The sequence below is a fragment of the Chlorocebus sabaeus genome, chromosome 21, assembly GCF_047675955.1.
Source record: "Chlorocebus sabaeus isolate Y175 chromosome 21, mChlSab1.0.hap1, whole genome shotgun sequence".
NCBI lineage: Eukaryota > Metazoa > Chordata > Mammalia > Primates > Cercopithecidae > Chlorocebus > Chlorocebus sabaeus.
In genome coordinates, this window is record NC_132924.1 from 116,407,329 (window position 1) to 116,420,044 (window position 12,716).

A 12,716-nucleotide genomic window follows, 5' to 3' on the forward strand; every position below is an offset into this window, starting at 1 on the left:
AAGAGCCCAGCAAAGAACTTTTCCTGCATTTTCCCACACAGACACTTCCTAGATTCTTCTGCCTTATGCCTGCCTTGGTCAGTCTAGCTAGTGTGTGCTTCAAATGGAAATTATTCAAGTGAGAAGGACCAGGTGTAAAGACAATTTAAATGTGGGAAAAGGCTTGCAAAGGAAGGTCACTGTGACCCTCGCGAGCACTGTTCTTGAGTGGATAGGGCATAAACAGGGAAGAAAGCCTGCGATCATGAGAACAGCTGAAGTTTTAAGTGAGCAATGACATGAATGGTGTCCAATTCAAAGGAAAGAGAAAGTAGATGCAGAAGAGATACATACAGAAAGCAGAAGCACACACTTACACTTTAGCTCTGAATCCTGGCTAAAGCAACATACAGAGGCGGTAACTCCTAGAACTTTGATTTTCACTCTCTTACCAGAGAGGCTCTTCCTGGGCAGCTGTCTGCCATGCAAAGAATAGAAACAAATCCCATAGTGTTGCAATTTATAGGTTAAGGAACAGATTTAATTTCATAAGGAGAAATAGCACAATGCCAGTGTCAGCAAGAGCAAGTCTCCCCATCATCCCAAGGAGAGGAATTCTACAACCTGGGTATCTACTGGACATAATGTGGGCTCCATTCTCACAGAAGGAGTCCTTTCCACTGTGGGTCTTCCTATGTGGCTTATGCATGAGACAAGTGTAAGAAAGTGGCCATGTCGATAAGAAAATGAGCCAGCTCTTTGGTGCCAAGAAGTCTGATTTGGGGGTGCCAGCTATTTATAGGAATTGTCTAGAATTAAAATATCACCCTGCCTTGGGGGTTGTGGGGCAGCTGGGGATCTTGGGCATCTGTGGTATATTGCAACCACACCTGAAATTAAGAAGAACTCAATGATAATAAACATCTTTACGCCACCCCGTGTCTTGAACTTACTTCCCCATCATGCAGAGCAGCTCAGGTCTTCCCTAGCTCTTCCACCTCATGATGGGTAGTGACTGCTAGGGAAGTCTTGATCATCCTAGCCCTCCAAGAAATGTTCTGAATAGCATTGCATCTTGAGCTCACTATAATTTGATCAAGCAAAGATGTTCTATGTCTGTGGTCTGAAACCTGCCACCACAGCTGGGTTCTCTGCTTTCAGAGACCAGGGGAGCAGTGACTGAAGCTCAGACTACACACAGCACTTCAGACAGGCAAATTAGAAGGGAAAAGAAAACTGAATCTGTAAACTCAGGAAAAACTGGTATATCTTTTGAGGTCCCAGCCATTTTGAGAAACTCTGACACTGATAAAATAAGGAAGAACAATCTAACTCCTCTCTCAAATGCTGCCATTCTAGCTGAGTGTTGATTTTTTCTTAGAAAAACAAACTTTGGGTCAACAAGGAAAGATCACGAGGTGGGAGGGTGAGTGGGTGATTCACCTCATGGATCTCCCTGGCAGCTCTTGTACTTCCTTGATCAATCTGTATATAAGAAGCGTGCTAGGCACCTGGGACACCACTTCTTGGGGATACATCGCCTTCTGTTTTCTCCAGCATGCGCTTGCTCCAGTTCCTGTTCAGGGCCAGCCCTGCCACCCTGCTCCTGGTTCTCTGCCTGCATTTGGGGGCCAACAAAGCTCAGGAAAACACGTGAGCCATGCCCTTCTCTTCCCCACAAAAAAAAGCCTTGAAGGGAGGGCTCCTCTCCCAATCTGGAAATCTACATATCTCTTTCTGAGAATTTCTTTCAACTTCCCAGAACTCTAGTCCCAGGAGCTCCCATGGACCTCCTGCCAGGTTCCACTTCTGTCCTCTTAGGAACCCCTACCAACTCCTCTCACATTTTTGCTGGGTGTTTCTGCATTGCCAGTGGAGATAAAGCTCCAAATGTACCTACAGGCTATAATTAGTAGTTAGTCTTCAACTAACATGCTGGTCCATATCTTGTTCATAATTTATACCTTTGTTCAGATTTCTGCTCAGTGAACTTAACCTTCTCACACCTTGCCTCCTAGAAGAGAAGCATAACAGATCTGAGTTCCAACAGCAGCTTAGGGCAGCTTTGGCAGGACTGGCTAAAGGACCAGAGGTCCTGGCCCCTGCCCTGTGGTCCAAGATTTAGCTAGACTGGCAGCTTAGACATTCTTCTTAACCTGAAGTCTGAAGATGAATATGAGCACCTCTTGCTCTCATGTGTACTGGGACCTGAGAGCACAGGTTCGGAAGTCAACTTATTGAGAACACATGTGTGAAGGAAGCAGAAAAAGGAGCAAGTAAAATAAAGTAGAAAATGGAGCCAGGGGTCTGGGAAAAAGCAGCGATACCCAATCTAGGGAGTTTTCTCTATAGCAGTAGGGTTTATAATGCTGGGTTTCTGAGTTGTGATCTTGGAGGTACTCTCTGTGGCATGGCCAGATATCCTGTCCTGGAGGAAACTGTTCAGAGTTTTGACAAGCTGATGTAATGGAGGCAAGTGTCCCAAGAAACCCTGCGTGGGACAGGTTCAGATCCCACCCCTCCCCACCAGATGACAGTCAACTTAGCCATGAAGGGCAGCAAGGTATTCAAATAACCTATGCTAATTAGGGTTATCAACTATCCTGATTTGCCCAGGACTTTCCTGGTTGTAGCATTGAAACTCCGCCCTCCCCTGCCACCTCCACGGCCCATTCTAGAAAAGACCTCAGTCCTGGGTAAACTGAGATGGTTAGTCACTCGAGCTAAGCTGGTCATCCTATCTATCTGAAACTCATATACAAATGGGAGAGATTTTGAAGTTATTTAGGTATTTATACCCCTTTCCTGTGCACTGGGCACTATAGTAATTGGCACCCAAAAATAGAATCTCTCTGAAATCTAAGATGCTTTGCCCCAAGAAAATGGGGCTATGAGACACTGTGGGCTAAGAAACTCAATTCCCTTCTATCCCACACAATAACAAAGGTCTGTAGCCAAAAGTTTCTAGGAAAGAGAAAGTAACTCTCCTGGCCCTGAACCCAGTCCTCAATAACTGAAGAAGAATATCTGACTATTTTATTTGTCTCCATTTCCTTTCCCTTTCAGTTTGCGGTGTATGGTCTAAATGTAGAGTAGTATCTAAAGTTCCCAAACATGGCCATAAGTCCAAATTTCCTAAAGAGCTAAATAAATACAAATTCCTAAACCCTACCTAGGGACCAAAGAAGGAGGATCTTCAAAGATGCTCTTACAAATACCTCCAGTGCACTGAGATGTTTGCTGGGTTTTTTAAAATGTTTATTATTTTTATTTTATTTTTCCATAAGTTACTGGGGTACAAGTGGTATTTGGTTACATGAGTAAGTTCTTTAGTGGTGATGTGTGAGATTTTGGTGCACCCATCACCTGAGCAGTATACACTGCACCATATTTGTAGTCTTTTATCCCTCACCACCCCTCTCCCACTCTTCCTTCCAAGTCCCCAAAGTCCATTGTATCATTCTTATGCCTTTGCGTCCTCATAGCTTGGTTCCCACATATCAGTGAGAACACACGATGTTTGGTTTTCCATTACTGAGTCAGTTCACTTAGAATAATAGTCTCCAATCTCATACAGGCCACTGCAAATGCTGTTAATTCATTCCTTATTATGGCTGAGTAGTATTCCATCCTCTCTCTATATATATATAGAGGATAGACTGTGTATATATATATATATATGTATGTGTGTGTGTGTGTGTGTGTGTGTGTGTGTGTGTGTGTATACACACCACAGTTTCTTTATCCACTCGTTGACTGATGGGCATTTGGGTTGGTTCTGCAATTTTATAACTGTGAATTGTGCTGCTATAAACATGCATATGCAAGTATCTTTTTTGAATAATGACTTCTTTTCCTCTGGGTAGATACCCAGTAGTGGAATTGCTGGATCAAATGGTGGTTCTATTTTTAGTTCTTTAAGGAATGTTCACACTGTTTTCCATGGTGGTTGTAGTAGTTTACATCCCCACCAGCAGTGTAGAAGTGTTCCCTGATCACTGCATCCACACCAACATCTAGTGATTTTGCTTTTTTGATTATGGCCATTCTTGCAGGAGTAAGGTGGCATCGCATTGTGGTTTTGATTTGCATTTCCCTGATCAAGAGGTTTGCTGGTTTAATGTGATTCTGTTCCTAGAAAATTTTCTCCTAATAATGACTTGAGCTCTCCTACTCAGTAGACAACCACCAGAGCCTATAGAATGTTATCAGGAAATGGCGTGTGGTAGTGTACTTTTTTCTTTTTAAAAACTTGTTTTTGGCCAATGGAAGGGAAGAAGATACTCGTTGATTGATGGGCAATTGGGCTGGTTCCATGATTTTGCAATTGTGAATTATGCTGCCATAAACATGCATGCGCAAATATCTTTTCTGAATAATGACTTCTTTTCCTCTGGTAGATACCCAGTAGTGGGATTGCTGGATCAAATGGTAGTTCTACTTTTAGTTCTTTAAGGAATCTTAAAGTAAGGTGTCCTAGTTGTTTTATTAAACAAAACTAAATCTGTGCGAAGTAACCAACCCAATCAACACATGAAAATTCCAGGGGATTCTGATGCTGAACAATTGATCCAAGCCCTGTAATTTCCCTCCCTTGCCCATCCAGTGCCCTTTCCCCTGTTCATGGCTCCCCCTCTCACTCAAAGATTGGTCTCTGATCTTGGTGTTCTGATTCTCTCTTCCCACAATCAGTCGGAGGATCATAATACAGAATTTTGAGATCCCCACGACAGCAAATCGAGATGAGGAAGTCACTGCAACGCTTCAAGTTAAAACAGAATTGAAAGAATGCATGGTGGTAAGTAGAGGACTAGGGGCATGACTTCAAAAAATAATTCAATTCCTTGATTATAAATATAATTTAATTAATCTCTCACTTTAATAATGTACAGTGTACTTAAGAAAACATTCTCATATATGTTATGCTACTTGAGACTCAGAACAACTGTGGGAGCTTGGGACAGATGACTTCTCATTTTCCAGATGAAGAAATTCGAATCCAGAGAAGTCTAGGATAAATAAGAAAGAAAGGAAGAAGGAATAGGAAGTGAGAAAGAGGGAAAAAGAAAAAAAGTGTAAGAGCTAGTGGAGAACGGGTTAGAGTTCTTCCAAGGTCCTGAGCTTGTTTAGTTTAGGATGGAGGGAGAGGAGAAAAGAAAGTGGCAACTCTACACCATAGGTTGAGGTGGGTGGATAGAAGAGAACATGCAGGATGTGACTCCTCCTCTCCAATAAGCACTGAGTGACCCTACTATCCTCTTGACTTCTTCTGCTCCTTTGCTCTGGGTCGCCAGAAGTTGACTCTTGTTCCAGCCTCCCCATCCTGACAAGGAGCTCGTACTCATCTCCTCCTTTTCCCCAAGTTCAGAAGTCCAGTCTCTGAACAAGGTCAGAGGTTTTCAAATGGTAATGTGCCTAAAACCCACTCGGGGATCTTGTTAAAATGTAGAGTTTCATTTAGCAAGTCTGGGGAGAGATTAGAGCTTCTGGGCCTTTTTTTTTTTTTTTTTTTTTTTTGAGACGGAGTCTCACTCTGATGCCCAGGCTGGAGTGCAGTGGTGCAATCTCGGCTCACTGCAACTTCTACCTCCCAGGGTCAAGCAATTCTTCTGCCTCAGCCTCCCAAGTAGCTGGGACTATAGGTGCACGCCACCATGCCCGGCTAATTTTTGTAATTTTAGTAGAGACGGGGTTTCACCATATTGGCCAGGGTGGTCTCGAACTCCTGATCTCGTGATCCACCCGCCTCAGCCTCCCAAAGTGCTGGGATTACAGGCGTGAGCCACCGCGCTTGGCTTCTGGGTTTTAACAGATGCCCGAGGCACACCAAGGCTATGCCCAAAAGACCACATTTTGAGCAGCTTGGGATTAGAGCATTATCCCTCCTGTCTAGCTGCCAAGGACCAGAAGTAAAAGAAACTTATGCAGTTATTAATCCACAGTGAATCTTCCCTGGGACACTGGTTGTGTGTCCTTTTCCTAGTCATTGACCTCAGGCGTCACAAGCATGCAAACTGCCCCAACTACCTTTGTTCTAGGGCCAAGACCCATGCATCCCCCATCTCCCCTACTCCCTCCCCAGACCCTTCGTGAAGGACACCCTCTATCAGGCAGCACAAGTATTTCCTTACAACATAAGTTTCCTAATTCAAACGAGACTTAAGGACAATGATTACATGGAAAATAACATTGAGAGCATGAAGACTGCTATTCAGTCAACTGCATTCGAGAAATATCCCCACACCTGTAAAGAAAAATTCCTGGTCAATGAGCAAAGAATATCACAGCTGCTTTGTCAAATTTTTCTATTTTCAGTCCAAGAATCTGAAACATGTACCCTAATTTGGGGTAGGAGTGAGGCTGAATCATAATTTTTCAACTTTGTATTTTGTTTATCACAAGCACAGGTGAGAATGAGAATAAGAACATGTACATAATGTGTACATAAAATTTTTGTGAAAATGGTGGTTTCTGGTGGTAATAGTTAATGGTAGTGGTAGGTATAATAAGATATGTTTGAATCAATAAAATGGCATGTGACACAATTTTGTGCTTTTGTGATTAATAAAAGTATGCTTTTAGGAACCATGCTAGTACTCTAAAATAAAGCAATCTTTTCAAAACCCACCTAAGCACAAGTAAAAGGGTAAGAAATCCTTAGACTAACTGACTTTGCAAACTAGAAATAATTTATGGGAAAGAAAATTTTGTTAGTTCTAGTCAACAAATTTTTATTTTTGGCTTCATTTTTCAAAGTATGACTATTTTTAAATTTTTATTAAAATATATTTATGTAACTATAAAATTCTTACCACCTAATCCTCATTTTCTATCATTTATAATGTTTTTTGTAACTGAATTTTTGAAAAAGTTAGTCTCGTGTTTATTTATGTTAGAATTAGCATAGAATATACCTACAATCATATATTTGAATATAAAGATTGCATAATCCTTTAAAGCTGAAGGAAACTTGTGGCAAAACACAATGCTTAAATATTTTTGTGCTACAGGCCATTTTGTTGGTTTCATGAAGTCTATGAAACATTTATCAGAAAATTGCTTCTAAATGTATGAAATGCATTGGATTACAGAGAGAAACTACCACATTGAGTAACAGTGACTAACTTATACAAAACAAATTTGTGATGTAGTAACATATGTGTTCCTTTATCCACACATTAGCTGGGAAAGCAATACACTTAAAATATAGAGGAGTTGAATTTTATTTTATGAACATATTATCTATGTGATGAATGTTGTTGCTTAGCTTGAAGAAGTACATTAAATTCCACTGGTCTTTGGCAACACTTCCCACGTGCCATGCTGGGCATGCAATGGATTCTGATCTCTTGTATAAATGGTGTAAATTCTGATTCATGAAGATATGTTGTTGCGAATGTAATAGCAAGGTAAACAAAGCCGGCCACAGTGGCTCATGCCTGTAATCCCAGCACTTCAGGAGGCCAAAGTTGGCGAATCACCTGAGGTCAGGAGTTCGAGATCAGCTTGGTCAACATGGTGAAACCCCGTCTCTACTAAAAATACAAAAATTAGCCAGGCATGGTGGCAGGTGCCTGTAATCCCAGCTACTCAGGAGGCTGAGGCAGAAGAATCGCTTAAACCTGGAAGGCGGAGGTTGCAGTGAGCCGCATTTGCGCCATTGCACTCCAGCCTGGGCAACAGAGTGAGACTCTGTCTCTTAAAAAAAAAAAAAAAAAAAAAAACGAACAAGGCACAGCTAGGCTTCTCTAAAGAAACACCAGGATTCTCCAAGGCATTCTGAGTGAAACTCCAAGGGTGAGAACACCTGAATTTACTGTTTGGGGCTGAAAGGCTACTTGGTGCAGAGTTGCCAGGTAGCTGAGCAAGCTGCAGGAGATGGGCAGACTGGCACTGGGCCTCAGTCATGACCATGAGCCAGTCTGATAACTGCCATACATTCAAGGTAGTGTATGCAAGCAATATTTCGAACCTCTGAATCTGTACAATGATATGTACATATCTATGCTTCTCCTTGTGATAAAATCGCACATACTGCCAATGGCACTGTGGTTCCTTGACGACATTCATAACTGAAGGAATGCTGAATTTCAATTAGAGGTTAGTAATAAAGATGCATTTTTTCCCCCGCCTGAGTTCACAGACTCACTGGGTGCTATCCACAGATCCCTCTGGTTCTATGGACCCCAGGATAAAACTGCTGTGTTAAACATTAACTGGACAAAATCTTCTGACTCCACTGAAATTTATATATACAATAATCTGGGTCTTGAATTGCAAAGCACTCAAGTTAAAAAGAAATTTACACTCAAGATGTCATTTGCTTATCTAACAGCCAAGTTGGTAGTTAATTGTTTCCACCTCACAACTGAGGAAAGTAAGAGTGAGAGGCCTAACTCTAATCACCAAAAGTCAACAAGTCAGAGAGGAGCACAGCTGGGGCTTGGTCACAGCTCTGACAACAAGGCCTGACATCGGCTCCTACACCCAAGTGGCCAGGCTGCTGTCTCACCAGGTCTCAGAGTAAATGTGATTGCAGGTCGATTTAAAGCTCTGGCTGGTGACTAAGGCAAGCCTGCTCCCCAGCTGGACAGCTGCCCTGGATGAGCTCTCCTTGCCCTGTGGACTCACTTGCAACTCTGTCTCCTCCTGAGGCTCTCCACACTGCTAAGGCAGGAGTTTGAGGGCATTGGGAGGGAAGACCTTCTGACCTAGGCTTTGGCTCCTGAAATGATACTACAACAGTAGACTCCCCCTTGCCCTGGGCCCACCTCCACCCCCACTCTTCTCCTCCAGCTTCTCCCTCTCTTATTTTTCCATCCCTTACCCATTCCCTAGAATAACAATGAGTTCCCCCTCCCACCTTCTCCTCACCAGGTTAAAGCTTACCTCACTAGTGACGTCCCTGTGGAAGGTGCATTTAACTACAGGTATACTCGCTGCCTATGTGACGATTATCCAAATACCTACTACTGGGACTTTCATACAAACAGTAAGTACAGAAGTTGTCCAAGGAAGGAACTACCCACCAGCCACCAGGGAGGAAAAACTATAAACAGAAACATGACAGCAAAACCGAGCAGGACGAGGACCTCAGGGCAGAAGGACAGAGGGGAGGGAGGGAAGAGCATGGGGACAGCAGATAGGGAAGGCACCTAGGTTCTAAGACAGAGGCACTGTGTGCAAAAAGTTGATACGGGAGACAAATTTGCAAAGGATTTGGGGAAACTGAACCCCAGGAGGCAGATGCCTGATATGAGTAGAAAAGACAGGACATGGCTGGGGTGTCTGAGAGATGATCTCTGTCCCCGTCTTTTTCAGGAACTGTGAAAATTGCAGCCGTCGTTGATATTATTCGGGAATTAGGCATCTGCCCTAATGATGATGCTGTAACCCCCATCAGTAAAAACCGGTTTTATACTATTAAAACCCTAGTGGTAGCGTAACAGAAGTCCAGTCTGTTTGCCACATCCAGATGATTTCCTCTAAGGAAACCTGGCTGGAATTTCTGTTGTGGTCTATACAATAAACTTCTTAACACGCTTCTCCATGTTCTGTTGTATCTCCAAAATCTGCCCCTGAAGAACCCCAGATTACCTGAAATATCTAGAACATTTGTCTTTCAAAGAACTTTACTGTGGAGATTGTACAGGTTCTCACTGCCCACTGGTATGAAGAGGGAGAGAAGAAGAAACTGGGAAGAGGAGCTATGCTCACAGAGAGGAAAAGCAGTGGTCCAAGTTCACGGTAGGGTGGCACCAAGCCTCCCTGTTGCTTGGCCTCTCTCCATCCCACTGCCCTCCAGCAAGGGCTCAGATCCCAGAAGACAGGAGTCCTCTTGCGTGCAGCAGAGTCAGGATGGAGTCCGTGGCCCCCTAAATGAGCAGTAGCATTCTATGCCATTCTGTTGCTTGTTTTCAATGGATTGTGACACTCAGAGATATCAGGGTCCTGTGCAGCTCTGCCTGAGGAGCTCAGGCATAATAGAGGAGTAAAGGGGCAGAGGGAGCCCTGAGGGGCTTCATCCCAGAAGGCCAGCCCACAGAAGTGGAATATGAGCAAGGATCAGGTGCATAAAGTGGGCAGAGGGCATTCTGGTAGATAGGACAGCAGGAACCAAGAGCCCAAAGCATGAAATAGTGGCTTGTTCAGCACAGGTAAACACTTTCATATTGGGCAGGATTAAGTATACGTGGAAGAGTTAGAAGCAGATCTGGCAAGAGGACAGGAGCAAAATCAGGAGAGGCCAAGCGAATCTGGGCGAGAAAGTGGGACTATATCCCCTAGGCCAATGATCCTAAATGCGAATCAGAATCCAGGGCAGGGAAATGTAATCATTGGAAAAGATCATTTTTATATTAATTAGGATTGTAACATGGTGAAACAGGAGAGTTACCTGACCTCCCTCGCAGGACATGCAACAGGGGTGTGGCTCATCTGTTCAGCTGCTCAAACCTCTTAGAGGAGGAGGAGTACGCAGATGGGCAGGCGCTGGAGCACAAGTGGGAGTGTATTACAGTGCGCTCTTGCCGTCTACGGACAGCTTAAGTGTTAACCAGCTCAGTGGAACCTCTCTCTGCCTTTTTGCAAGGGCAGAGGGCTAGCGTGACAGCTTTCTGTATCCCAAGTTCTTGTCTAGCATCACAGAAGAATCGGGTCACACATGAACTTTAAGGATGGTGAATGTGGGGTTTTATTGGGTGGTGGAGGTGGCTCTCAGTGGGATGGATGGGGAGCCGGCCAGGGGATGGAGTGGGAAGATGATCTTCCCCTGGAGGTTGGCTGTCCAGTGGTTGATTCTCCGTCCATCCCCAGCCGAACTCCTCCCTACGTTCAGACGCTCCTTCCCTTCTCTCCTCTGCTGTGCTATTCTGCCATTCATCTGTCATCTGCTCATCTCCTGCTGGAAATCCTGGGGTTCAGGGTTTATATGGGTCCCGGAGAGGGGCATGATGGGCCAAAAGGCAATTTCTTGGGCTCAAAAATAGGCATGTCTGTTCTCATTTAGGGCCGCAGGTTTCCAGGTTTGAGGGTGGGGCCCTTGCCAGGGAACCCCCCTCTTCTACCCAGTATTTCTCTGTCTCCTGTCCACATCAATTGATCATATGCTTAACACGCACCAAAAATGTGAATAATTTTATTTACATGCTTTATCACATGCCCTATTTAAAACAATAACAGGCATTAAATATTTATTCACTCAATAAATATTTATTAAGTACCTACATGTGTCATTACCTGCTTTCAGCACTTGGTTTTACAGAAGTAAATCAGGAATTTTTATCCTGTTCTTAAAATGCTTATATTCTTCCTGGGAAATAGAAAATAAATATGTATATGTTATTCTGACCTTTATTTATGGGAAAACTGAGATGAGAGAAGGTAATTAATTTGCACATAGCCAGCAAGTGGCAGAGCCAAGATTCGAACCACACAGGTAGCCTGGAGAGACCATGCTCCTAACTTCTATACGACCCGCGTGTACTCCCTGACAGTCTCCTTTAGGCCCCTGAAAAGCCTCTACCAGAGAGCATTTCAAAATTGCAAAGTTTATTTCTTCTATAAGTTCTGTGAACACCTATATCCACCTTGATGTTTTGTTTTGTTCTTTTTTGGTCTCTTTTTTGAGACAGTGTCTCACTCTTTTACCCAGGGTGGAGTGCAGTGGTGTGATAACAGTTCACTGCAGCCACAACCTCCTAGGTTCAAGGGATCCTCACACCTCAGCCTCCAGAGTAGCTGAGACTACAGGTAAGCACTACCCCACCTGGCTAATTTTTTTTTTTTTTTTTTTTTTTTTTTTTTGAGACGGAGTCTCCCTCTGTCACCCAGGCTGGAGTGCAGTGGCCTGATCTCGGCTCACTGCAAGCTCCGCCTCCCGGGTTCACACCACTCTCCTGCCTCAGCCTCCCGAGTAGCTGGTACTACAGGTACCCGCCACCACGCCTGGCTAATTTTTTGTATTTTTAATAGAGATGGGGTTTCACCATGTTAGCATGGATGGTCTCGATCTCCTGATCGGCCTCCCAAAGTGGTGGGATTACAGGCGTGAGTCACCGTGCCCAGCCTTTTTGTTTTTTTTAGAAGAAATAAGGAAAAACAAACAAACAAAAAAAAAACAAAAACTAATAAAAAAATAACAAATTCAGCCAGGTATAGTGGCACACACTTGAAATCTAGCTACTCAGGAGGCTGTGGAAAACAAAAAACAAAACAAAACAAAACAAAACAAAAAAACAATAACAACCACCACCAGCTTGGGCACTTTGACTCTTCCTTGTTCCAAATAAGAGACTATGCCTGTCATGGCTGCCTGGTCAATACATTTTCATCCTTTTAGAATAATATGTAAAGCCTTAAAATTCTCCACAAATGTAACAGTTGCCCAAGAAATGCTTTGTTTTATTATGTGAATTAATTAAGGCTGAGAAATGCAACATAATGAGTGGAAGGTTAAATTTTATAAGGTTGATAGTCCTGCTACAGAATTGGTAACAGCTAGTTTCACCCTGTATTACCATTTGCTTCCTATAGCTCTCAGCCAGACATTTTCCATTTCAGGGGAAAGTTTACTGAGTGGGTGTGACAGGGAATTTTTTTTTTTTTTTTTTTTTTTTTTTTTTGAGACAGAGTCTCGCTCTGTCGCCCGGGTTGGAGTGCAGTGGCCGGATCTCAGCTCACTGCAAGCTCCGCCTCCCGGGTTTACGCCATTCTCCTGCCTCAGCCTCCCGAGTAGC

General features: G+C 43.5%; 1 protein-coding gene across 1 annotated transcript; it reads left to right on the top strand.

Moving 5' to 3' along the window:
• Positions 1–1,018: 1,018 nt before the first annotated feature.
• PIP (prolactin induced protein) lies at positions 1,019–9,677 on the top strand. The gene is made up of 4 exons (XM_007983263.3): positions 1,019–1,632; positions 4,672–4,777; positions 8,857–8,971; positions 9,301–9,677. Exons 1-4 carry the CDS (start codon positions 1,538–1,540, stop codon positions 9,423–9,425), a joined length of 441 nt encoding a protein of 146 aa, XP_007981454.3. The 5' UTR covers positions 1,019–1,537; the 3' UTR covers positions 9,426–9,677.
• The last annotated feature ends 3,039 nt before the right edge of the window (positions 9,678–12,716 follow it).

What these genes read in the sequence shown, in the direction of transcription:
- PIP (XM_007983263.3), top strand. Translation starts at nt 1,538, where the DNA reads ATGCGCTTGCTCCAGTTCCTGTTCAGGGCCAGCCCTGCCACCCTGCTC. An exon ending in AATTGAAAGAATGCATGGTG is followed by an intron (nt 4,778 to 8,856) that starts GTAAGTAGAGGA and finishes TCTCCTCACCAG; the next exon opens with GTTAAAGCTTACCTCACTAG. An exon ending in CTGGGACTTTCATACAAACA is followed by an intron (nt 8,972 to 9,300) that starts GTAAGTACAGAA and finishes CGTCTTTTTCAG; the next exon opens with GAACTGTGAAAATTGCAGCC.